At 45.7% G+C, this 26960-nt stretch overlaps 1 protein-coding gene across 1 annotated transcript in view; it reads right to left on the bottom strand.

Moving 5' to 3' along the window:
• Positions 1 to 26960, bottom strand: part of aldh1a3 (aldehyde dehydrogenase 1 family, member A3) — a 124917-nt gene that overhangs the window by 31137 nt on the left and 66820 nt on the right. Inside the window, exons 4-6 of the mRNA XM_072277726.1 lie at positions 10254 to 10383; positions 9197 to 9258; positions 7395 to 7523 (exon numbers count right to left, since the gene is read on the bottom strand). Coding sequence (XP_072133827.1) covers positions 7395 to 7523; positions 9197 to 9258; positions 10254 to 10383 — 321 coding nt within the window. The remainder of the gene's footprint in view (positions 1 to 7394; positions 7524 to 9196; positions 9259 to 10253; positions 10384 to 26960) is intronic.

Below are 26960 nucleotides of genomic sequence, written 5' to 3'. Positions count from 1 at the left end.
GAGCAAGGATGTAATGCTGAGGCTTTATAAGGAACTGGAAAGACTGCACTTGGAGTGTTGTCAGCTGTTTTGAGTCTGTTATCTTTGAAAAGATGTGCTGGCATTGGAGAGGGTCCAGAGAAAGTGCACGAGGATGATTCCAGGAATGAAAGAGTTAACATCTGAGATGTGTTTGATATATCTGGGCCTGTACTCACCGGAGATTAGAAAAAAAATCCGGATCTCATTGAAACCTACTGAATATTGGAAGGGTGGATGTGGAGAGGCTGTTTCCTCTATGGGGGAGTCTACAACCAGAGGGCACAGCCTCAGAATTGAGGAATGTCCATCTAAAACAGAGATGAGGAAGAATTTCTCTAACCAGACGGTAGTGAATCTGTGGAATCCATTGCCACAGACAACTGTGAAGGCCAAATCATTGAGTATATTTAAAGCAGAGGTTGATAGGTTCTTGATTAGTCAGGGTGTCAGTAGTTACGGGGAGAAAGTAGAAGAATTGGATTGAGAGTGATGATAAACTAGCCATGATGAAATAGCAGAAGCAGACCTGATGGGCCGAATGGCCTAGTTCTGCCCCTATTGTTTTGTATGAAGTGGACATGGAAAACAAGCTTTCAGGAGCCATCAGCATTGACTCTGACATTTGATTGAAACAAAGGCATTTGTGAGGCCTAATTCGGAGTATTGTGTGAATTTCTGTTCATGTACCTACAGGAGAGATATCAATGAGATTGAAAGAGTATGGAGAAAATTTACAACATATTGCCATGTCTTGATGACCTGAGTTATATGTAGAGATTGAATAGGTTCGGACTTCACTCCCTGGAGTGTAGGAGAGTAGGGGGATACTTGATAGAGCTGTACAAAATTATATAGATGGGTAAATACAAGCAAGCTTTTTCCACTGGGCTTTGGTGAGTCTAGAACTAGAAGTCGTGGATTAAGGGTGAAAGATGAAATGATTAAGGGGAAAATGAGGGGGAACTTTTTCACCCAGAGTGTGGTGAGAGTGTGGAACGATCTGCCAGTGCAAGTGGTGACTAGTGGTGTTCAGCAGAGAAGTTTGGATAAGTACCTGGATAGAAGGGGTTATGGAGGGCTATGTTCCAGGTGCAGGTAAATGGAACTAAGCAGAATAATAGTTCAGCATGGACTAGATGGGCCGATGGATCTGTTTTTTTTTTGCTGTGGTTTTCTATGACTCCAATCTTCACTTACTCTATATTAAAGAAATTGGCAGCCCAAGGCAAACAGAAGTCATTGTGCCAAAATTAACTAATGCGAGTTTGGCACCACATCAGTCATCTTGCATCACTGGTGCACCATCAATGAACCAGGGACTCAGTGACCATTCATAAAGGAGCTTCCTGATTGCACTGGTGTGGATGGTGCCACAAGGACACCGGCGACACCGGTGAGTCCGTGGGACATGGTTGCGGAAGAACTGGGCTTGTGGCCATTAGAGGTGATGAGTTTAAAGTGTTAAATATTGAAGTGGTCTCCTGATGGGGGAACTCAGAATAAGGAGGCAAAATTTTTACTCTTCTTTTGAGATTTACACAGGAGTCTCACGTGGAACACATGGGATTCCTAATGTTAACAATGTCATAATGTTATGGATTGCTCCATCTGGATTCTAGTTATTGAACAACACTGGCTGAACACTAGTTGATGAATTCTATTGACCAACGTCTGGCTAATGAGTTGCCCCAGCCACTTCTGACAAAAAGTCATTAAGTCAAAAGATTAACTCTTTCTTCCTCCATGGATGCTGCCTGACTTGTTCATGATTCCTTCACACCAGCAGCAATCTACAAGGACCAATTAACTTTCCAATCATCATTTTTTGCTTTATTTCTGGTTTTCATACTTTTTATTGATATGTATGGGGCTATTATTTCCAAGAATCCATCTTATAACCCTACTGCCCGTTCTGAATGGAGTTGGAAGGCTAGAGATGCCCCAAAAAGCTTCATGCCAACACCCTAGGAATTTGGCACTGATTTATTTGACACAAAATTATTTGTAGCTCACCACTGAGAGCGTGGAGGCCCTTTCTATGTTGGAAACTCCGTAAATTCTGTTTCCATTTCAATCAATTTCATCCCAAAGATGCGCTGCTTGGCAAGTTAACTGGTCCTTGTATATTGCTCCTGGTGTGAAGATGAGTAGTAGAATCTCTTGGGGAGTTGATCAAAGATGTGCAGAGAATAAATACTGGGATTTGTGTAGGATCTCCCTCCAGTAGTTGTCTCCACTTTTACCCTCCTGTCCCTCATCTGGCACCATCTCTTCATCTACTTCTATCCGTTATTCACCTGCCTCTGTTACAATCACAACACTGTATGACTCGAGCTGCCCATCATCTTTCAACCTCCCTCATCTACCAATCACCTCAGCCTCAGTCTCCCTCTCCTCTATGTACTGACCATCTCCCCTCTCCACTCTCAGCCCTAATGCAGGGTTTCAATCGGAAACATCAGCAATCCCTTTCCTCCCACAGACACTGCTTGATGCCGAGTTCCTCCAGCAGATTGACTTTTTGCTTAGGGCTAGTATAAATGGGTGGCATCGATTCAGTGGGCTGAAAGGCCTGTTCCCATCTAGTGACAAGGGGAGCCACACATGCAAACAGCCTAGCTCTTTTTCCTGAGGTTTAATGGTAAGCCTCAGTACCAGAACAATACTAGCACTGAATCATGGCACTAAACCTCGGCAAAAGGACATTGGGACGTGGAGGGCTATGGTCCAGGTGTGGGTCAACGGGACTGTCAGAATAACAGTTCAGCATGGACTAGATGGCTGAAAGGCTTGTTTCTGTGCAGTAGTGCTGCTCTGTGACTCTCCATGACCATATGATAGAAATTGCCAGACCCCGGTGCCAGTGCCAGAGATTTTGCTGCTTCTCAAACCTCCAATAATAGAAATAAATCATTTTACGTTTTCTCTCCATTTACGCCATCTCCATCAGTCCCCACCAGCTCCATCTGGCAAAAGTCTGGGGTTGAACCAGCCTGTTTGCAGTTTTGTGGTTACAGTGGACCCTAAGATGAGCTTCTGATGACATGCCTCTCTTAGTAATTGCATCCCCACAACATTGCCAGCTCCATCTGCTTCAGACCTTCCATGCAGAAATACACACCCACCATCCCTTTGTTAGCCTGAGCAGCCTCAACCCTTTACGGCCTCCCAATGTCTACTCTAGACAAGCCGAAGCTCAACCAAAAATCAGAGCTATCAGCATCAACATTCTCATTCCTGTTTGTAAACCCTTCTGTGGTCTTCCTAGCTCCGATCCTCTAAGATATTTGTGCTCTTCTGACCCTGAGCTGACAAGCAGTCCTGGTTCTAAATGCTGTACACTGGCATCTCTTTCTCAGCTACTATGATTCTAAGCTTGGGAATTCCTGCCCTAAACTTCATCTCTGTTCCCTGCCTTACCCTGCTGTTGTTCATCTTCTCCAATATCACCTCAAGTCAAGTTTAGTTTAATTACTTTCCTATGAAATCCCATGCTATATTTTATTACATTTAAGGTGCTGTATATGTACGGGAGCTTCAGGATTCACACGACCAGGTTCAGGAACAGTTACTACCCCTCAACCATCAGGAATCAAAGGGGATAACTTCTCTCAAGTTCACTTGTCCCATCATTGAAATGTTCTCACAACTAATGGACTCTTCATCTCATGTTCTTGATATTTATTGCTTATTTATTTATATATTTGTTTCTTCTTTCTGCATTTGCACAGTTTGTGGTCTTTTGCACTCCGGTTGAATGCCCTAGTCGGGTGGTCTTTCATTGATTCTATAATTATTCTATAGATCTGTCAAGTAAGCCCACAATAAAATGAATATCAGGGTTGTATATGGTGACATGTACAGTATGTACTTCGATAATAAAATTTACTGTGAACTTTGAAATGCTCCCTTTTCATTACTAATATCACAAAGAGAGGATAAAGTGTGGGATAATTTGAACACAATCTACATGGACTTTTATGCTGCTATTGAGGCGTTCCGAGTAGTAGAACTCGGGATACAGAAGGAGTGGATCTGATGACCCCCTATGCAGTGGCAGAAGCTTTCTGCCTCTCTTCAATAAACCCGCCCCTACTCCCCAAACCCAACGTATTATTGTTGGGTGTCTCAGCCTTTTCGTTTTGGGAATAACCCTGGAGCTTTGGGGCATTTCTCCTGGTCAAGGTTATTCCCCCCTGGACCGCAGCTTCACCACTTCAGGCACTAGTTGGGAGTGTGGGCACCAGGGGGCAGTATGCTCTGCAGGGAACGATGAAGCAACTGGATTTCCTCTGACGCAGCATTTTTCACAGGCTCAGGTATTCCCAAAGTAATCCACAGTCAATGATGCTCAAGCTCCATAGAGTCATACATCATCCTTCAGCCCACTTGGTCTACACCAGCAAACAAGCACCCAATTATACTGTTCCTGTGATCAGTAGACGGCAGAGTGGGTGCTGCCTACAGAGCCACTGCCTCATGAGGGTTCAATCCTGACCTCAGGTGCTGACGATGTGGAGTATACATGTTCCTGTCCCTGTGACTGTTTCCCTCAGGAGCTGCGCTTCCCTCCTTCATCTCAAAGACGTGCAGCTTGTAAGGTTAATTGGTTGCAATAAATTGCCCCTAGTGTGTAAATTAGTGGAAAAATCTTGGGGGACTGGGGCTGGGAACATGAGGAGAATGAAATGGGCTCAGGTGGGACTAGTGACACAATGGATGCTTAATGGTCAACACTGATTAAATGGCCTAATCTTTATTAAATAATAATAATCTTTATTAATTTATCTTAATTAAATGATACCATTCTTCAGGACTGACAAAGGGTCTTGGCCCGAAATGTCGACTGTTTATTGAACTCCATGGGTGCTGCCTGATCTGCTGAGCAGTTTTGTGTGTGTTGCTCTGGATTTCCAGCATCTGCAGACTTTTGATGTTGTGGTGTTTGCCAAGCTTGGCAATTAGCTTGCAGATGTCTGATCACTGGTCAAGGTGACACCCTCAGAGCACAGCTGTTGGTGCTTCTCTCTGGGAGTGCTCACGTTTATATGGCTCCCCAGCCCCTCACTCACTTGCCTTTGTCCTGATTGGCTACCTCTTCAGTGGGACTTTGAACGCTATTGGTCCGAGTTTCTTTGGCTGTCAGGGCTTTGTAGATGACGTCTATTTCTATATGTTTGTTTACAGAGTTATCAGAAGAGAACCACACTCCTAAAAATTCTCATGCCTGCCCCATGTTTGCCTGCACCCGAACCTCCGCGGCATCACAGTTAAAGTGGTGTCCTTCTTGATCGTCGTGTATGTGCCGGGAATAGCGACAATAGATCATGTCTCCACACCGTCAGTTTGCGTTCCTGTAGATGTGTTGAGACTTTCTCATGTTTAATTGGACTATGCTGTATCCATGGACACTATAATTCCATTTTATTCAACCACTCACTTATACACCTGGAGCCATTAACCAACCACCCTGCATGTCTTGATGTGGGAGGACATTGTGGGAACTTCATGTGCTCACAGGGTGGGATCTGCAAACTCAACAGATACCATTTCTGAGGCTGGGATTGAACCCGGACCTCTGGCACTGAGGCAGCTCTCTACTAGCCATGTCACTGCGTGTCTGCTGAAAAAGGGCTGGGAATCACAACCGACTGTTTGTCAGATTCCCCTGAGAAGAATGGAGCTTGGAGAAGCCCAGTATAAATGACTGAAGGAGAGCCCATCTCAGAAGCCACCCACCCTCATTAGCCACCTCTGAACCCGAGGGCCTGCAGCAGGAGCAAGTTAACCTTAGTCCTCGAGAAGATGGAGAACAACATGTCTGGCTAATCAATGAGAGCCTGAAAAGTTCGTGTTGTAGACAGGAATTGTTTTTGAAAGGAACTGTACTTCTGTTATTTACATTTTATTCAACTCTAATCACGATAGGACTCTTTCCCCGACACTAACTGCTCTGTCCTTTGTCCGTGTGTATCAGAATTCATGGGCTGTTCACTTGCAGTTTTTGGAAACATGCTTGTAGAACTGCTCTGAGCTACAATAGGAGAAAATAAAGTAAAATATTAAAATACCACTCCCAGCCAACACCCCCACTGCTAGAAACATGATCCCCGTCCCACAGTGCGTCAGACACCTTCTCCTTAAGCAACTTAGGTGCTCACTTTACTCCGGAGGCCTGGACCATCAAAACAGAGATATAAGAGCTCCAATCCTACTATGGCAGCTGGATAATTTAAATCCAAGCATTTAATTAAATCAGGAATTGAAAAGCCACCGTCAGTAAGCCATCAGCTATCAGACTGGGGTAACCCATCAGATCGCCGATCTCTTTCAGGAGAGGAAAGTTTGTCCTTACCTGATCTGGCCAATAGGTGGCTGCAGACTCAGCGATTGACTAAACAATTTGGATGCAATGAGGGGTGGATAAGCAATTTTGGCAAATTACAGTATGTCTACATTCTGAACGTGAATCATGATTATAAGTGCCACACCAAAGACTTGAATGCTAAACCTTGGCCGCAGTACAGATGGAACGCTGCTCAGCTGAAGGGCCTTCCTTCGGGTGAAAGGTTAAACCGAGGCTTGACGTACCTTCCGAAAATAATGTGAGCATCTGAACGTGGTCGGGGGCAATGTGGAAGGTGGAGCCACAGCAAAAACCACAGAAAGCATGTTCTCACAGAGTAGAGGAATACATACAAACACACACAAAAACTCTGGAGGGGAAAGGGCTGAAGAAAGAGGAATCGAATCAGAGAAGACAGCAGACCTTGGAAGAAGGAGAAGCAGGAGGGGAACCAGAGGGAGCTGATGGGCAGATGAGAGTAAGAGAAGGGGTGCACAGGGAGCCAGAGTGTGGAATAGAAAAAGAAAGGAGGAGGGAGGGGGAGAAATTACCAGAAGTCGGAGAGGTCGATGTTCATGCCATTAGGCTGGAGGGCTCCCAGCCGGAAATCGAGGTGCTGCTCCTCCAACCTGAGCTTGGCCTCATCATGGCAGTAGGGGAGGTCATGGACAGACATGGCCAGAGTGGGAATGAGAAGATGAATTGAAATGGCCATTGGGAGATCCTGCCTTTTGCGATGAACAGAGCGAAGATGCTCGACAAAGTGACAGAGGAGCAGGTTCAAGAGGTCCCTCCTAGTTTCCATGTTCTGCCCTCATCACAATGCTGTTAGTTGGATCTTGCTGTGCACAAGATGTCTTATTGTTCCAAATTCAATCACTGGCTATTTTTCAAAAATTCCTCGGAGGTTTCAAGGCACTGTGGATATCTCGAACCTAGGAGAAGGTCTGGGTAATCCTTCGCACTTTCTAACTCATCTCAATGCATCACGTGTCTGAATTTGGGACCAATAGTAAACGGCACTGACCTCTTTGATTAACGCTCCCATGTAAAGTGCTGTCAGAGGCGTCTGCTCAGCTGGTTTGATCACCACAGTATTCCCACAACACAGCGCTGGTGCCACTTTCCAAATGAACATCAACAGAGGGAAGTTCCACTGGGTGGGGGGGGGGAAGAAAAAAACAAATTCATCAATAATGTTCGGAAAGGCAGAAGCTGGTGAGTGAGGCCCAGTAAGAATAAGGAGGAGGCACAGTGATATTTAGGGGCTGAGAATTAACGAGGAGATCTGGAAATAGGAAATATCCCAAAATGTTTCTCATGGTTTGGTCACATGATATCCCAACCCTCCGAGCCGCCTGCCTCTGTAATCTTCCTATTATTGTGCTGAAACAAATATCAGAGGGCAGCATTATATTGTGAGCTGGAGGGAGGCCAGCACACTCTCTGTGAGATGGGCAGGAACATGACAATGTGACATCCCTCACATCTAATAGCCTCAATTGCACAGATGGCAAAACAAAGGCTCCTTTTCATTTATGCTAACTTTTGACTCATGAATATATCTGACATACTGTCAAATGAGTGTGAAGCCTGTCAGCCTATCATGGGAAGGGACTACTAGTTGATAGGATTTGGACAAAACATGACCATATGTTGTTGGAGGGCTCTGGTCCAGGTGACAGGTAGCTGAGACTAGACAGAAGACTAGGCTGGTACAGACTAGATGGGCTGAAGGGCCTGTTTCTGTGCTGTAGTGCTCCGGGACTCTCTGACTATAAATTCCCCAAATTATTCGGTTATCAATATCATAAATAGTGAAGATCAGACTGGCTGAGTGAACAGTGCCTCACAGGAAACAAACTGTGGACCCGGGGTTATTTCCAAAACGCTTCTCTGTGGACAGGATGAAGTTAATATGGCTTATTGCTGGTGAGTAGAGCTGTCTTAGTCCATTGTGGCAAGTATAGGGGCACAGGTGGAGTGAGAAACAAACTGTAGAAGGAACTCAGTGGGTCAGAAGTAGAGAGATACTTCACGTTGAGACCCTGCGTCAGGACTGAGAGTGTAGAGGGGAGATAGTTGGTACAAAGAAGTGAGGGTGAGGGGTGAATTGGGGGCTGGCAGGCGATAGGTAGAACAAGGAGAGAGGGGCGGTGAGAGGCAGATGGAGCCACGTGGATGGAGAGCAGGGTGAAGACAGAGATAGTAGCTGAAAGTTGATAAGTCGAGACAACAAAGGCCACAGAGTGTAGAATCTGATGTAAGGAAGATGAAAAGAAGAAGCAGAAAATGGAGGGATGATGGTCAGTTGGAACCTGTGAGGGAAGGGAAAGAAACTGGACACCAGGAGTAGGAGACAGTAGGGTTGGCAAAGGTAGAGACTGGGAGATGGATGAGAAGGGGAGATTCTAGGTAGGGTCAAGTTCTGCTGGAGATCTGTTCTCTGCAACCACGATTAGGAACTCTGACCAGAAAGAACATGTCCCTTTGATGCAGTCGAGGCTTTGTTGAAAGAAGCAAGATGGATGGTGAGATAGCCATCTGAGAGAGAGCCCCAAGTCCAAACCTGTCCTGATGACAGATGGTCTGCAGAACAGAAGGTGTCCCCAGACCACCAGTATTATTAAAGTATTGTTTTGAAAACATTTTGGGCATCAAGAAATATTTCCACAATGTTTAACAGATACAGTTGAAAGGTGCACTTTCCTACATTAATATAGCTTGTTTATAAAAAAACAGTTGAACTTTTCTTTGTAATTAAACATTTCCAGACACCAAAAAAATGAAAATAGAAGTTATTGCAGCAAGTTTCTCAGTCCAACTTACTGGAGTGATCTGTCCACAGACTCCTATTGGTTCGTGTCTCGTAAACACAACAAAATCTCCATCTGCCAATATAACAGAAAAATAATGATAGTTTCAAAGGTTCATTTATTATTGCAGTATACAACTCTAAAATACTTCTTCTCTGGGTAGCCATGACACCAAGAAAGAAAAGAAGGGCAGTATGATCAGCAACCCCCAAATCCCCCCTTCCCCACACAAAAAAAATGAACACAAATGGAAAAGACACATTGACCCCCAAATCCCCCTCCCTGCACAAAATGGAACGGGCACATCGACACTCAAATCCTCCTCCCCACACAAAAAAAACAAACAAAATGGAACGGGCACATCGACACTCGAATCCTCCCCCCACACAAAAAAAACAAACAAAATGGAACAGACACATCAACCTCCAAATCTCCCTCCCCAAACAAAAAATGAACAAAACAGAACAGGCACATCAAGCCCCAAATCCCCCCTCCCACAAAAGTTGTTAGAGATTATCTTTAGTAAAATACCCATTGAACATCATCGCTGTTTCAACACAACCCTCCAGAATTTAATTTTATACATTCTTCTAAAACTGTGGCATTTTAAAACACCTTAGGATATTGGAACAAGCACATGAGAATCTTTCACTCATCCTGTCATTATGTGTCAGGCAATAAACACCTAGCTCAGTAATTCATTGGAACGATGCCAAAATAAGACGCTGTTTAGTTGAATATTGTGCTAACGTGGAGTGAAGCAATTCTGTGGACATCACTGAGTCTCCTTGCCTCTGTCACAATCATCACACACTTATTTTTGGGTGCCATTCTTATATTCTTCTGTGTGAAAATAGCCCACATGGAGGTGGTGGTTGTCCATCATGTCCCACGCTGACGGGAAACCTGTGCGGGAGAGTGTTTCACGTGGAAAAGCCATTGCATTCCACTCTCTCGCCCTCAGAAGCCCCAGGTCCAGTGGTATAAGCAAGCATCACACATGTAGTGAGGAGTATTACCAAATTTTATTTCTATAAGCAGTAAAATTCCAAAATAAGTGAGCAACTCACCCACTGGTATACTCTTCCCATGGATCTTATCTGCCCAGCCAGCATAGTAACGTAGGGTCCTTATACATCCCTCCAAGTCAATGGCAAATGATTGCAGAAATGGCTTGCCTGTGTCCAACGTTTCAAGTGTCTAGTAAGTTCAAATAATAGCCGATTTAGAATACATTGGTCTATGAATCAGTCCGCCCTGAAAACAGGCACAAGTAATCCGCACCTACTGAGTGGAATGTTATCCCAGGAGAGGTTTGACCTTCTCTTGTGGGGTGGTCGCTGCCTGCCAGTTTTGTGACAAAAACCCTACTTGCCAATTTTTAGCACCGCCGTGAGTTTGTTCAGATCTTGCTGCAAGTAACACGGTGCTGTGTTATTGGAAGGGAACATAGCATTGTGCGAACACCAGCAGAAGTTCCCAGCTTTGACCTTATCATGAAGAGAATGGTAGTGTAATGGTTAGCCCACCGCTTTACGGCACAGGGTACCCAGGTTCAGTTCCCACCGCTGCCCGTAAGGGGGTGTTCCCCCCCTTGGAATGCATAGGTTTCTCCAGGTGCTCCCGTTTCCACCCTCAGTCCAAAGACCTACCGGTTAGTAAATTGTAAGTTGTCCCATGGTTAGGCTCGGGTTAAATCAGGGGATTGCTGGGCAGCACAGCTTCCACACCGTATCTCAATCGATAAATAAACTAAATGATGTCTGATGGTGTGTGGTCTTGCGGGCTCTGACAAACCCAGCTGGTACTGATTATGGACGGAGTAAGCCTCGGTGAGTTTCTGCGGTGTATTCCGTGAACAAGGTGATGTCGTGGAGACAGCCCCACAGGAGTGGCATTTATCCAGTCAAGTGAAGACTATCCTGACCAGGGTCTCGTCGGCGATGGAAAGCCTGTGGAAGCACGAGCTTAGTCCCCGCATGCCACTTCTCCTGATTTGTATCTACAGTATATGTTCTTTTTTTATAGTTTCACAAGAGTACTGTGTCATTCTAACCTCAGCCTGGTGCAGTTCCTTGGTGAGCCTACCGACAGGAAAGATGCCAGTGAAGTTGACAGAGTGCAGACAATATTTACAAGGACGTTGCCAGGACTTGAGGACCTCAGTTATGGGGAAAGGTTCAAAAGGTTAGGATTGTATTCCCTGGAGTGAAGAAGAATGAGGGGAGATTTGATAGAGGGATACAAAATTATGAAGGTAACTGCAAGAAGACTTCTTCCACTGAGGGTGGGTGAGACTAGAACTGGAGGTCATGGGTTAAGGGTGAAAGGTGAAATGTTTAAAGGGAACATGAAGGGGAACTTCATCACTCAAGAGGGTGGTGAGAATATGGAATGAGCTGCCAGTGGAAGTGGTGGGTACGGGGTCGATTTCAACATTGATGAGAAGTTTGGATAGATTCATGGATGGAAGAGGGGCTATGGTCTGAGTGCAGACTGATGGGATGAGGCAGATTAATAGTTTGGCACAGACTAGATGGGCCAAATGGACTGTTTCCGTGCTGTAGTGTTCTATGACTCTATGACTATTAATGCCCTTGCCTTTGTCTCACATTAGTGCCCTCGAGTTAGTGCACATGAAAATGGAAGGCTGAAGTAAGGAATATCTTTCAGCGGGAAACCTCCAGCTCTTCAGCTAATCACAGAACGGGCCTTTGCTCTGACAGCATTGCACCCACAGCTCCAACAGCCGAAGTTCCTCTACTATGCCATGTTATATGGTCGCAAAATTATATGGAACAGTTTCAAGGAACATCTTTGATCATACACCAAAGGTAATCAAGTTATGTGTGACATCCCAAAGAGAGCCTTGGGAAAATCTGCTGGCCATCAAGTCAAGCATGGGAGCAAATCGTGTTGTCAGCTGTAGGGCAGTCCTGGTACTTTGATGGACAGACAGACGTGATAATGACTGTCAATCTGATCCATGTTAATAGACACAGTACTGGAATATGGCTGAGAGATCTGTTAGTGCTCGGTTGCCACGGGTGGCCCTACAGCAGGGTTCCACCAGCAGTAACAGTGCTGGGCACATCTCTGTGACCCTCTTCACCATCTCAACAACTGGAGCACCCCTGCATGTGCTCTCCACCCTACCGGAGCTCGACAGGCCCCACATTTCTAACTAAAGGCTGAAAGCCCCAGCACACTAAACCTACCCTAGCATATCCACTGGGCCATGCTCCATTCTCTTGAGTGGTCCAGATAATAGAATTGTTACTTCAAGACTACAAAACACTGCTTACTGATGCTCTGCTTTTAATATGCTCCTCACTACAGCACCTGTGGCTTATCAAGTTTACTGCTTTCATCTTCCAAGATCAAATAAGAGAGATGTATTAAACTTCCGCAAATCTTTTACCTTTGTTGAACAGTTTGAATTGTACTCCAGTTCTCACTATCTCCTGCATTAGCGGTGAAGTTGTCTGGAATGATACCACCTCCATCGCACATCAACTATTATCCTTCCCTATTTCTCAGGCCTGCCCTGATTCAGACTGAAAGAGCCCATGTGCACAATTGATGATACCCTACACCCTTGGGAAACTGCAGTGTTAAAGAACCCTTACTGCTAGATATTTGTGTCTGTGGCTCTATGCCAAGTTGCTAGGTGCAGGGTACATGCCTCGCAGAGTTTCAGTGACATTGTGGAGGCATCACCACATCAAAGATTGCTCTTGTCAAGCCATCCACGACAGCTTGAAGCTACTCTGAAGCACAAACACTCAGGCTCTGCACACTCTGAGAACTAAGGACTCTCATAAATCCCAGTAAACATGACTGCTTCTTGCTTCTTCCTCAATGGTGTCACTGGAAGAGGTAGGGTGGCCAGGTTGCCATTATCCCATTGCCAGGGATGTGTGGGCATGTAGGATATGGGACACTTACAGTAAAACGGCAAGATCTCGTATCTGCTATGGTGGAATTAAGGGTTTGTGATGCTGAGATCCAAATGTTCTCTGGTAATTCAGAAAGTTCAAAAGCAAGGGAAAAAAGTACACTTCCACTCTGTAATAGACTTACAGTGACCACAAGAACTTTATATCCAATGAAGTAATCCTGCAATCAATTTCAGCAAAGCGTGCTCCTGCGTATTGCCTGGCTGATGGTCAACAGAGTCTTTTGAGGTGTCATCTCTGTGTCAATTTCTTGCAGAAGCCAACTCCCACACACCAAACCAGAGCAAGCAACCTTTGAAGGACTTCTATATCCAGAAGATCGTTGGGAGATGGGAACATGCTTACTGAGGAGGTGGTGAATGCAGAGACTCTCATAACATTTAATAAGTGTCTCAATGAGTATTTGAATCACCAAGGGTAATTAAGTGCTGGAAAATAGGATTGGTTCAGATGGTTCTTGGCATTTAGTGAGAAAGGGCCTGTTTCTGCACTGTTTGACTCGATGTCTCTAACACTGTAATTGCTTATCTGTTTTGGTAATGTTAATTATGGAATAAGTAACAACCAAAGTTCAAAGGGCATTTATTATCAAAGTACGTATACATTATACAACCTTGAGATTCGTCTCCTAACAGGCAGCCACAAAACAAAGAAACCCAAAAAACAATTTAAAAAGACCCAATGTGCAGAGAGGGAAAAAAAACCCAAATCATGCAAACAATAAATGCAAGCAAGTAGCGTTCTGAACTGAAGTCCACAAAGAGCGTCTGTCCACAGACCCCTAGTTTAGCACCGAGCAGAGCAGCGAGCTGAACTGGGCCACCCCTCACCTTGGGCCTCGACACCCTGACCTTTCTCAATCTGGCCCGGCGCCTAAATTGTCATCCAAACATTGGGTTCAATTGCTTCGGTACGCTCTAGGGCCACAGTGATGAGGCTTTTAGGTCAGTGGCTGATGATCGTTTACCAGAAAAAGAGTGATTAACTGTGTACTTAGTTGTTTTCCTTGTTTCAGTGACCACCAGCCAGAAGTCACTGAGGTTCACCAGCACTATCTTAAAGCAGATCGGCAGTAAAGACACTGACATCAACTAAGTCAGAGAGTGCGATAAGGATCAGATGGCAAATTGTCAGTTCTGTTGATTGAGGGCTGAATAATCTTCAAGATCGTGCAAAGAAAGCACGTGCTCTTTGTAATAATGCCTAGCTATATTGATCTGAATAGGCAGCAGGGTTCAGTTGATCTACAACAGACCCCCTCTGTTCACAATATGTCCTCCTCCCCTTTGCATTGTAATCTGGAGAATGGAACATGAACCTATTCTATTGCCCCAAATGAAGGAACTGTCATCCATTCTTTGTATTACACAGTGACAACCCCCTTGACTCCCTCGTTACAGATAGCCTTTCTAAAGGGGAGCAAATTCCACTTATGTAGCAGCCCTTGACGGAATGATCTCGACATGACCAGGCTGACTTGATTACCGTGTTTAATAACGATGGAGAAAGCTGCTGACAAACTAAATATTTGTAATCATCAAAGTTAGGTTTGTGCTTTATTCATGTTGACATGAAAAGAACTTGAAGTTTTCAGCCTATGTGCTCTTGGCCAGGTGCATTTGAACTTGACTCAAAGCTATTTACTTGCTATTGAGTTACTCTCTGCTATTTTTCTATTGTAGGAAGTATTTGTAATGTGGTTGTATCATTTTTCTCTTTTTCCGTAATAGAATCATCACCAACACAAAAGAGCTTATCCAATCCTGAGATAGTCCATTGTCTATCATTCCTTTAATTTATAAAGGTCTTTGTTTCATGGAAATATATCTCAGCAACAATCTGCCTTCATTTGGTGAAAATTAATTCAGCTTGTCATCTTGTGCTGTGATGTGGGATAATTATATTATTCTATTAACCCTAATAGATTATTCCGTGCTTGATGCTGTCTGATTGAGCACTCCGAGAAAAAAAAATGTGAGGTCCCTAACTCTCCAAATGTCTTGTCAGTTACTACCCCTCAACCATCAGGCTCCTGAACAAAAGGGGATAACTACACTCACTTGCCCAACTATTAAGATGTTTCCCACAACCAATGATCTCAATTTAAGGACTCTATCTCGTTATCCCAAGTTCTTGTTATTTTTTGCTATTTATTCATATTTGTATTTGCACAGATTGTTGTCTTCTGCACTCTGGTTGGTCTTTCATTGATCCTGTTATAGTTACTATTGTATAGATTTGCTGAGTATGCCCACAGGAAAATGAATCTCAGGGTTGTATGTGGTGACATATATGTACTCTGACAGGAAAATTTACTTTTTGAACTTTATGAAATGTTAGGTGGGGCAGCCATGTAGTAATGGGCTGGACCAGCAACAATAACATCGCAGGTTGGATTCAACCCTGGAAGATATAAAATGCAGTTACATAAAGTTGCTAGCACTTGAAAGGATACTGGAAAATAAAGATAATTGTAAATTATGACTTACTGACAAATATTTGATAAGAAGGGGAACCCAGAGTCCTTACTCAGTCCAATTATAATCATAGTCATAGTCATACTTTATTAATCCCGGGGGAAATTGGTTTACGTTACAGTTGCTCCATAAATAATAAATAGGAATAGAACCATAAATAGTTAAATAGTAATATGTAAATTATGCCAGTAAATTATGAAATAAGTCCAGGACCAGCCTATTGGCTCAGGATGTCTGACCCTCTGAGGGAGGAGTTGTAAAGATTGATGGCCACAGGCAGGAATGACTTCCTATGACGCTCAGTGCTGCATCTCAGTGGAATGGGTCTCTGGCTGAATGTACTCCCATGCCCACCCAGTACATTATGTAGTGGATGGGAGACATTGTCCAAGATGGCATGCAACTTAGACAGCATCCTCTTTTCAGACACCACCGTGAGACAGTCCAGTTCCATCCCCACAACATCACTGGCCTTACGAATGAGTTTGTTGATTCTGTTGGTGTCTGCTACCCTCAGCCTGCTGCCCCAGCACACTACAGCAAACATGATAGCACTGGCCACCACAGACTCGTAGAACATCCTTATGTTGTCAGCTTTTAATATTGGTATTGGTTTATTGTTGTCACATGTACCAAGATACAGTGAAAAACTTGTCTTGCATATTGTTTATACAGATCAAATCATTAAACAGTACTTTGAGTTTGAATAAGGGAAAACAATAAGAATGCAGAATAAATATAAAAGCTACCAAATAAATGCAGTGTGGATGAACGATAAAGTGCAAGATCATAATGAGATAGATTGCAAGGCCAAGAGCCCATCTTTTCGTATGAGAGGTCCATTTAAGAGACTGATAACAGTGGGATAGAAGCTGTCCTTGACACTCTCAATACCCTGGCTACCCTCTTAATACCGTTTAAGTGATCTGGAAACAATATACATTACATTTGGATAACTCGCCAGATCAATCAGCAATGATTTAGTCATTTTATGAATTTAATTTTGTCTCTAAGACTCAGCAAAATCTTTTACTTTTTCTACAAATTCTCTATGAAGCTTGAGTGTGCCCTCACAGAATAGGTGTCAGCCTTAGTGTCAGGATTAGATTTATGAACTGGTATTCCTGGTTTCACCCTCAGAATTTCTGACTTAATTTGGAGATGTCAGGTTATAGGCTTGAAAGGTTTAACTGACCTGTTGTCAATATCCAGCATCGTCACCCACATTGATACAAAGTTAAATATGCTAAATATTGACTTGGACTCAATAAAGCCTCATGGCTTCAGGTCAGAGAATGTCATGGTCTTGCTGATTATCACATCCAGAACCAAGATTAGGTCAGCAGTACCATCACTGACTGACACTCACTGGACAGAGAGGCTAGACTTAGTGCATCACTTGGCAAAGGAGCCAACACAAGAAACTGACCCAATATTCCTTCAAGAAAAAATAGTAATGGTCAATCCATCTTCCTTGTGAGTGCAAAGTCCTGCCTCTACTTCTTGGAAAATTCTCCACCAAGTGGTTTAAAACTATAACCATGGTAAGTGGACAACAAGTCACAAACCTCACCATAGAGGACCCATCAAGAGCAAAGTTTTATACACTGTAAGAATTTATCATCTCCCCTTCACTCTTCAGTTACTGTGAGGCAAGGAGGCTCATTGTTGACTCATTGTGGAAACATTGAAGTGATTTCCAATATTATATAACTTTTGAATATGGATAAGTATCTTCAAAATTTACAAAACATGGTGAGGCCACTCTTCTAAGCTGCTCATATATGAACCAACACAAATACAGGGTAAAGACAAGGCTAAGCTGTCCATCCATTGACAAATTTGAGAAAAAGCATAGATTTATCACATTCTGCACCTAAACAGGAGGAAGCTCCATGGTGAGGTTCAACAGTATTAGTGTTAAAGACCCAGCAAATGCAAATGCCAAGCAAATGGTCCATGTTAGTCTCCACCATCATAAAGATCACTGACCAGCCATTTTGATGTATTTCTCGTGGAATGAGGAACCTGTGGATGGAAGGGCCATTGAGGTAGCAGTGATGAAGGCCTAAGCTACTACAAAATAATGCCTAGATAAATTTTTATCCAAAAACAAAACAGAATAGGCAACACCCCATTCACCAGGAGAGTGACAGGAAATCTTATGAATGCTTCCACCATATACCTATGGGAGGCTAGGACAATTAGGGAAGGTTGTGATGGTAATTGAGAGAGATGTTGCCTGGAAAAGATGACAGTAGCAATAAGGAGAGATAAGATAGGCTGGTTTTATTCTCCCTAGAATATTGGAGGCAGAAGAGGTGACCTTATCGAGGGTTATAAAATTATGGGGGCATAAATAGGGTAGAGAATCTTTTTCTCAGGAGAGGAGATTTAAGAACTCGATGTAAGAGAAGAGGAGTGAAATGTAAAGGGGATCTGAGAGGGAAGTTATTCAATAACTTATGGAAGGTTATGCTGGAATGAGCTGCCAGAGGATGAGGTGGTGTAGGTGGATACAACTATAACGTTTGAACAAGTACTTGGCTAGGATAGGTGATGAGGGAAACAGGTCTAATGCAGGCAAATGCCATCAGTTGAGATGGGTATCAGAGTCAGCATGGACAAGGGGGTCTAGAAGGGCCCTTTTCTGTGTCCATAGTTGTATTATTCAGATGCCCTGTTGGCCTACAAGCAAAACCCCTGCACCTGCACACGCGACGCCCTCAGAGCTGCTACTAACAAGGTGCAGCAAACTGCCCGACGTTGTGCAGACAGCCACTGGCTGAATTTGTGCAGCAAAAGAGCGGAAACGCAAGAGGGATGTTTGGTGGCATCAGGTCAGCAACGGGCCCTTCAGCAACCGAGACAACACCACTGAAGTTAAAAAAAATGGGGCAGTCATCGCGGGCCAATACCTGGAGCTGTATGCAACCCGGAACGTGGTGACCCATGCTGCCCTGGAGGCACTGACCCAATTGCCAGTCCAGTCATGGAGGAGCTCAGCAAAGCCATCGACTGTCTCACCAGTGGAAAAGCCCCAGGGAAAGATGGAATTCCCTCTGAAGTCTTGAAGAGCAGGCAACCTGTCTTGCTGCATCATCTACACCAGCATGTGCTACCGGGCCGCGAAGAAATGATATGATTTGGCGATATGAAACGATGTGAGTCAGCTGCACCTTTCCTCATTCCCTGTTACTGTTGAACTTGAACGCACGCGAGGTCATTATGCACATGTCATCGATGTCAGCACGGGAAGAAGATCAACTGCTCGAGCTTGCAAATGACGGTGGGCTGAGAAGTATGTTTGACATAACATCTCTGCCGGCATTCTGGATCAAAGTCAAAGCTGAATATCCCAAGATAGCCACGAAAGCACCCAAAATGTTGCTTCCACTTCCAACATACCTCTGGGAAGTGGGGTTTTCTGCAATGAATGCAACAAAAACTAAATTTCGGAATAGAATGGACACAAGGAACCCCCTTCGAGTATCGCTGTCTCCCATCACCCCTCGATAGGACCGTCTTGTTGCAGGGAAACAAGCCCAGGGCTCCCACTGATTCAGCGATATTGGTGTGTTGCAATGATTTTATATGTTCATACGGGGAAAATATGCGCTGTGTGTTTAATATCCAAACGTTACTTAAAATGTTATGCTGCTATTGACTTATAAGTGACTTATAATTGACTTATCACTATATTCATGCGAGGAAAGTATGCGCTGTGTGTTTAATATTAAATTCATTAGATAAACCCTTATAGAAGCGAAATTGAGTTTGTTTATCAGCCACTTATAAGTGACTTATAGTTGACTTATCACCTATATTCCAGTCGTGATTAACACCCCCGCCCCCCCAGTCAGCCGGTCTGCGGTGCAAAGAAGGTTGGAGACCCCTTATCTACACGAACTTCTGTGTCTTTGCTGGGGAACGGCCACGTCCCCCAGGATATGCGAGATGCCAACATTGTCACATTGCACAAAAATAAGGGTGACCGTAGTGATTGTAACAGCTACTGTGGCATCTCTCTGCTTAGTATTGTGGGGAAAGTGTTCGCCCATGTCGACTTGGCACGACTTCAGAGCCTTGCATCTAGCGTCTACCCAGAGTTCCAGCCACTGTACACAGCCTTCACTGATCTGACCAAGGTGTTCAACCTCATCAGCAGAAGCGGACTCTTCAAACACCTAATGAAGATTGGCTTCCCCCCAAGACCGCACAGCATCATATCCTCCTTCCAAAGGGATACGCACAGCACTGTCTGCTTCAATGGATCAACTTCTGACATCTTTCCAGTGAGCAGCGGAGTGAAACAAGGTTGTGTCCGGGCACCGACCCTCTTTGGAATCTTCCTCCCCATGCTCCCTCACTGTGCTTTCGCAGACTGCACTGAAGGCATCTACCTTCGCACGAGAGCTGATGGCAAGCTGTTCAACATCGCTCGCTTGCACTCCAAGATCAAAGTTAGGACAGCCCTCATCCACGAGGTGCTGTTTGCAGATGATGCAGCACTGACGTCACACACTGAAGGGGATCTCCAACATCTGATTAGCCGCTTCACCCACGCCTGAAAGGAGTCTGGGTTCACCGTCAGTCTGAAGAAGACAAACGTCATGGACCAGGGTCCAGAATCTCCCCCAAACATCATTATTGATGGCTGCTCTCTTGATGTGCTCAACTGCTTCACCTATCTTGGATCGACCATCATGAGCTCTCTGTCCCTGGAAGCAGTGGGTAACAGCGGGATTGCCAAAGCTGCAGCTGTCATGGCCAGACTGAACAAGAGAGTGTGGAACAACAGACAGCTGACGAAGAAAACCAAGCTGCATGTGTACCAGGTGTGTGTGCCCAGCAAACTCCTCCATGCCAGCAAGGCCTGGACACCAAACATCAGTCAAGAGAAGAGGCTAAATTCATTCCACCTACGCTGCCTCAGGCGCATCTTGCACGTCCCCTGGCTGGACAGAATCACCGACACCTCCAGCATCCACGCAGTACTCAGCCACAGACAGCTCAGATGGTTGGGCCGTGTCAAATGTATGGACCAGGGACACATTCCCGAGGACATGCTGAGTGAGGGTTACCACCCACGAGGAAGACCAAGCCTCCGCTACAGGGATGTCTGCAAGCACGACATGAAGCCGGCAGGCATCAGCCTCAAAACGTGGGAGGAAACAGCTGAGGACCAGACAGCATGGAGGGCTGCAGTCAAAGGCAGTGTACGACGTGCTGAGATAGCAAGGACCAACATGCTCATCAGTAAGAGAGCCAGAAAAGCCAGAGCTGCATCACCCAGAGCAGCTTCCTCCTTCACCTGCAGCTGCTGTGAGAGAGACTGTCACTCTAGAGTGGGGTTGAACAGCCACTCTGGAAAGTGCAAATAGCCCCAAGTCTACAACCCCAAGAACTGCCAGAAAAAGTGTCACGCTCCGAATTGATATTGCATTTGTTAAATAGGGGCCGTGCACAATCCTGATTTGATGGAGATGGACGTGAGAAGCACGGAGGAACATCTGGAGAAACTTCTGAAATGCCCGCTTTGCTGCTGCTGCTACTGTGCGATTGAGAATCTCCGGAGGGGAAGGCCCCAAAACCTCGGCTTTGCCTATTGCCTGTTGCTGGGGCCAGGGTCGAAGAACTCGGCAGAGATGGTGCTCGGTGCTCGGTGTCGGAGGGCTGGTCAGAGGCTCAAAGTTTTCGGACGGACACAGAGTCGGACTGTGGTCGGGTGCTTCCAGGGTGCTGCATCGGCAAGTTTGCGGTGCTGGAAGCTCAAGGCAGGGAGAATTTCTCCCTTCAACAGACTGCGTGAGATGATGGGACTTTTAAGAGACTTTGAGACTTTTTTTTTAACTCTGCCCATGGTCTGTTCTTCATCAAATTACGGTATTGCTTTGCACTGTTGTAACTATATGTTATAATTATTTGGTTTTTGTCAGTTGTTTTTAGACTTGGTTTGTCTAATCTGTGATATCATTCTGGAGGAACAAATTGTATCATTTCTTAATGCGTGCATTACTAAATGACAATAAAAGAGGACTGTGCGTCCTCATAATCTAAAACTCAAAAAAAAATCTAAACCATCATCTCTCGAGACACACGGATGCCAATGACGATTATGTAGATACACACAAATTCAAAATATACTGCATATTGCAAACGTGAACAGACAGAGAAACACACAGATGCAATATGGTTATCACAATGTCATTAATTCTTTCCAAAGATAACGGTCTCAATATAACCAGTGGAAAATTGCCAGAGAATTTTGGCATTTGTTCTGATCAAACAATCAAATCAATTTAAACCCAGTGTTACAGGTAAAGCAAGATGAAGGCTCAAATCTACATGATAGTGGCCAACTGAAAACAATATTGTTCGGAGAATTTTCTTCCTGTAGGAGAAGGTTGACTCGGTGCATCTGTTGTTCCCAGAGGCAGTTCTGCCTTTCACACTGATTTCTCTGTTTTGTACTTCAATAGCAGGGGGATCATGCTCTGAGAAGGTTCTCCAGGGTAGGAGACAACAACTCAACTGCTACCACAATTGGTTGCACTTGTTTGATTCTTGCCAGCATGGGAAAATTAACCCTGCAAGGAACTAATGGTAGGTTTTGGTCAACAGTAATAATGCAGGTAAAAAAGGGATTAACACAGGATGTCGGGCTTGCAGAGGCAGGAACCTCCCAGCTTCCACTTTCCAAATGATCATCCGCAGCCCTTTAAACCCAGGCTCTCATTCACAGTCCTTCTTCACTCATACGAACCAGCCAGCTTCAACCAATGGCTCCTGGCTGTCAAGTTGCTCCTTGTTGCCTTGCCGTGTTAAGAATCTGTCCCCTTGTATTTTGTGGTCCCTCGTTACTTGCAATTTTGCAGATTATTATTAAAGTTACTGCTCATTGCTTTATCATCTCTGTTGCTCTGTGTTTGGGTCAAGCCTCCTCTACGTTTCCTGACAGGATGAGTGAAGCAACGATTGATCCAGCCGATTACGCCCGCCTGAAGGAAGTCGTTCACTGACAGGAGCGCACTATCAAGAAGCAGCAGGAAGTATTTCACCATCTGCTCTCCACTCTCAACCAATTCTGTCTCGAGACAGCATCCCCGTGCTAGTTAACCCCCTCCCTTGCAGCCCCAGGTTTCAGTGCCCGAACGCTTATACAGATCCCCAACCTGATGCTGCAACTTCCTGCCCCAGTGCGTCTTACACGTCGAGCTCTAGCCATCACTGTACGTTACAGACCTAAGACTATGTCATTTCTCTCTTGACTGGGTGAGCTCTGACCTGGGCCATTGCTAAATGGGACAAGAAAAGCACCACTTGTAATAAATATGCAGATTTTACCACTGAGATGCATCATTTGACCATCTGGGATGTGGACGGGAGGCAGCAGATTGGGTACTTCACCTGAGTCAATGCTTACAGTTGGCGCTGGATTACACCGTGGAATTCAAGACTCTCGCAGCTGGAATGCTGGCCTAGTACTATCCTGGCCTCTCGGAGCACTTGAAAGATATGCTGTCTACCTTGGAAAGCCTTATCGCTCTGGCCCTCCATTTTAAAAAGTATCCTATGGAACGACCCTCGAGATCATCAGCCAGAACCATAGTTCCATTCCCCGCACCATATCAGACTGCAGGACCCTAATCATCGAATACTCCAGAATCCACGCAGTTAGGGAGAACTCTCTTAACTATGGCCCCCCAACCCCCAAGACTGTGAGTGTCAGTGGGGAAACAACTTGGGTACTTATTGTGGAGCCACCATTCGGCAATGCATCAAATACTCACTACGTCTAGGAAAATGGCAGCACTAGAAAGGGTTAAGGGGCCTTCTGTCTGCTAAGCTCCCCCACATCCCCCTTCCCTCCCCCCACCCCCTCCAGTCTCTCACTCCAGCACCATAGTCTGCCTCTGTCTATCTCCCCCCACCTCACACCTTGACGGCTCTATGCACACAAGAGGCTCCAGTGGATTCTGGTGCAGAAGGCAACTTTCTGGACCAGACGCTGTGTCTATCGAGCCTATCTCTTGCCCTTTCTACAGTACAGCCTTTGACAAGATGTCCTTAGGGGTCTGGGATGGTCAGCGTGTGCATACGGCCTGTGCACATGAACTTTGGGGTGCACTGCTGGTTCATCCAAATCCTCCTTATCGACTTGCTCAACACTCCTCTCATCCTTGGTTACTCCTTGCTCATGACCCTCGCTTCACCTGGTCATCCATTTCCTGCTGAGAGGGGGACCTACCTGCCCAACCAACGGTCTGCAACTTCAGCTGACTTCACTCTGCAAGTCCGAGGGGACGGAGGAAACTCTCCACCTCACCAATCTCCTGCAGAAAACCAGGACTTAGCTATCGGCTTCAGTAAAGGGAAGCTGGTATCCTGCTGCCTCACAAATCACCCGACTGCGAGATCAACCACTTCCCGGGAACAGCCCATCTCAAGGTGTGCAGTTCTCCCTCTCCCCTCCTGAGACCTAAGCCATGAATGATTCCATCGCTGAAGCTTTACAGCACAGCTTCTTTCAACCATCTCAGCCCCCAGCCGGTGCAGGATTCTTCTTTGTCAAAAACAAAGATGGGGTCTTCATCCTTGTACTGTGGACTCAATAAATTCACCATGAAGAGTTGCTACCTTCTCCCCTTAACGGATAGTGCATTTGAAACTCTCTGCAGGACTCAGATCTTCACCGAACTGGATCTACAGAGTCCGTACAACCTATCAGTAATGGCCAGGGGATGAGTGGAAGACTGTCTTCATAACACCCACTGGTTACAACAATTACTTGGTGATGCCTTTCAGATTTTCTAACAGTCCGGTCATTTTTGAAGCTTTTGTCAATGAGATCTTTCAAGACATGCTACACAGGTATGTATTCATCTACTTCGATGATATCCTCATCTTCTTCAAGGACCCACAAGACCATGTCAGTCAAATTCATTCAATCCTTCAGCATCTCCTTGGAAACTAGCACTACTGCAGGGTGTAGAAATGCCAGTTCCACACTCCAGTCACTTCCTTCCTTGGTTATGTCCTTTCAGCCCAAGGCATAGTCATGGACCCAGAGAAGGTGTATGCCTTTGCTGAATGGCCCAACTGTGCTCCTTCAACTACAGCGTTTCTTCAACTTCTATCGCCATTTCGTCAGGAACTATCAGCCAAATCGCCGCTCCTCTTCCCTCCCTCATGAAATTCCCTAGCTCATGGATAATGTCTTCTGCTGCTGTGGGTCACACTTTCAAGGAGCTGAAGAGATGCTTCACCACCGCCCCCATTCTCCACCATCCGAACCCCTCCGGACCTTTTACGGTGGACGTGGATGCATTGACGTGGGTACCAGGCCATCCTCTCTGAGTGAGGACTGGAAGGAAGATAAACCCCTGCATCTTCTCATGCAAGTTCAACTCTACACAGTGCTGTTTGAGCTACTCTCCATCAAATGGGCCTTGGAGGAATGGAGACATTAGCCCATGGGAAACAGTCCTAGTCTGGACTGTCCACCAGATCCACCAACTCAAACCACGCCAGGTTTGGTGAGCCCTCTTCTTTGAGCAACTCAACTTCATCTCCTACTGACCCAAATCCAAGAAGATGGACGCTCTGTCACGACAGTTCAACCAAGCTCAAATGGAGATTGACCCTCAATCCCAGTGTTCTATCCTCCAGATTCTCGCCCTGATTGTCTGGGATCATAAGAGCCAGATCCACCAGGCCCTACAGCACAAACCTGCTCCAGCCAGCACACCTGACAACCGCATGTACAGTTGGCCGTGTGCTCTGAAGCACTCTAATGGGCCCACTCCTCACCCCTCTCTGGCCATCTAGGCACACAATGGACCCTGGATTTTTTTGCAATGCCAGTTCTGGTACCCCACCATGATCGTGGATGTATGTCAACTCATCACTGCCTGTCCTCAATATGCCCTTTCCAATCCTTCCAACCAGTGGCCCTCTGGGCTCCTGTGGCCCCTGCTGGTCCCTCAGTGACCGTGGTCCTACATCGCCATGGATTTGTCACATCTGATGAGGCCGCAAGGATCAGGACAATGGTGGGCCTGCTCTCCAAGATGGGCCACTTTTTTGCTCTCCCCAGACTTCCATCAGTTATTGAGTCGGTGGACCTGGTTCCACAAGATGTAGTTCACTTCTATGGCTTCCCCCAAAGCCTTGTGTCGGACCAGGGCCCACACCCAGCTCCCACTTCTGGCAAGCCTTCTGCCCCCTGCTCCACACCTTAGTGAGTTTGTCCTCTGGCTATCATCCGGTGAACGATGGACAGTCAGAAGCAGCCGACCAGCAAGTGGAGAAGTTTCTGTGATGCTTCACTGCCTTCCACATGGAAGAGGTACCTGCTCTGGGACAAACGATCCCAACACGTCTCCTCTGCCACAGTATGTCACACTTTGAAGTGCTTCATAGCTACCAGCCTCCGTTGTTCCCTACAGAAGAGCCAACGGCGGAGGCCCTGTCCGTCAGGGAGCAGGTTTGCCATTGCTGTAATGCCATCCTACCTTCCAACCATATCTAACTGCTGCTGGCACCCAGTCAGACCACCCCAGCCTGGGGTCGGTGTCTGGCTGTCCACCCGAGATTTGCCCAGTGCACAAACTCCCACAAGCTCTCGCCTCGGTTCATTGGTCCCTGTAAGGTGGCCCATTGCATCAATGTAGTCACTTACCATCTCCTGCTGCCACCATCCCACAGGATCACACCTACCGTCCATGTGTCCTGCCTCCAGCCCACTGTCCATGGACCACTCAACCCGTCTCTGGAAGCGAGGATGGTGGAATGAGGTCCAGCGTACGTGGTTCGCTGGTTAATGGATTCACATTGTTGTGGATCAGGTGTGCAGCACCTGGTCAAATGGTAAGGGTACCGCCCGGGGAGAGGCCTTGGCTGCCATCTTGCAGCCATCGCTTATTGAAGCGTTACACTGGATCCGTCCGGGATCACCCTGGACCATCAAGTGTTGGCCGTGGCAGGGAGGAGTCCTGCTAGGCTTCCACAGGCAAGCATCTCCCAGCCTCTGCCCAGCTGAAAGGAGTCACTGCTCCTTGTTTCCAAATCGTCACCCTGCAGCCCATTTAAACTCTGCTCTCTTTCACAATCCTTGTTTACTCATTCAAACCAGCCAGCCTCAACCAGTTGCTCCTAGCCTTCAATTACCTCGTTGCCTTGCTGTGTTAAGTATCTGTTCTCTCTTGTTTTGTGGCCCCTCATGGCTTGTTATTTTGCAGTTTATTATTAAAATTATTACTTACTGCTTAATCATCTTTGCTGCTCTACATTTTAGATCAAGCCTCCTTTATATTTTCTGACATCAGATTTGTGTAAT

Source organism: Mobula birostris, chromosome 14 (genome assembly GCF_030028105.1).
Source record: "Mobula birostris isolate sMobBir1 chromosome 14, sMobBir1.hap1, whole genome shotgun sequence".
Classification (NCBI taxonomy): Eukaryota; Metazoa; Chordata; class Chondrichthyes; order Myliobatiformes; family Myliobatidae; genus Mobula; species Mobula birostris.
The sequence above is the reverse complement of the archived record's forward strand: the minus strand, read 5'-3'. Positions and strand labels throughout refer to the sequence as shown.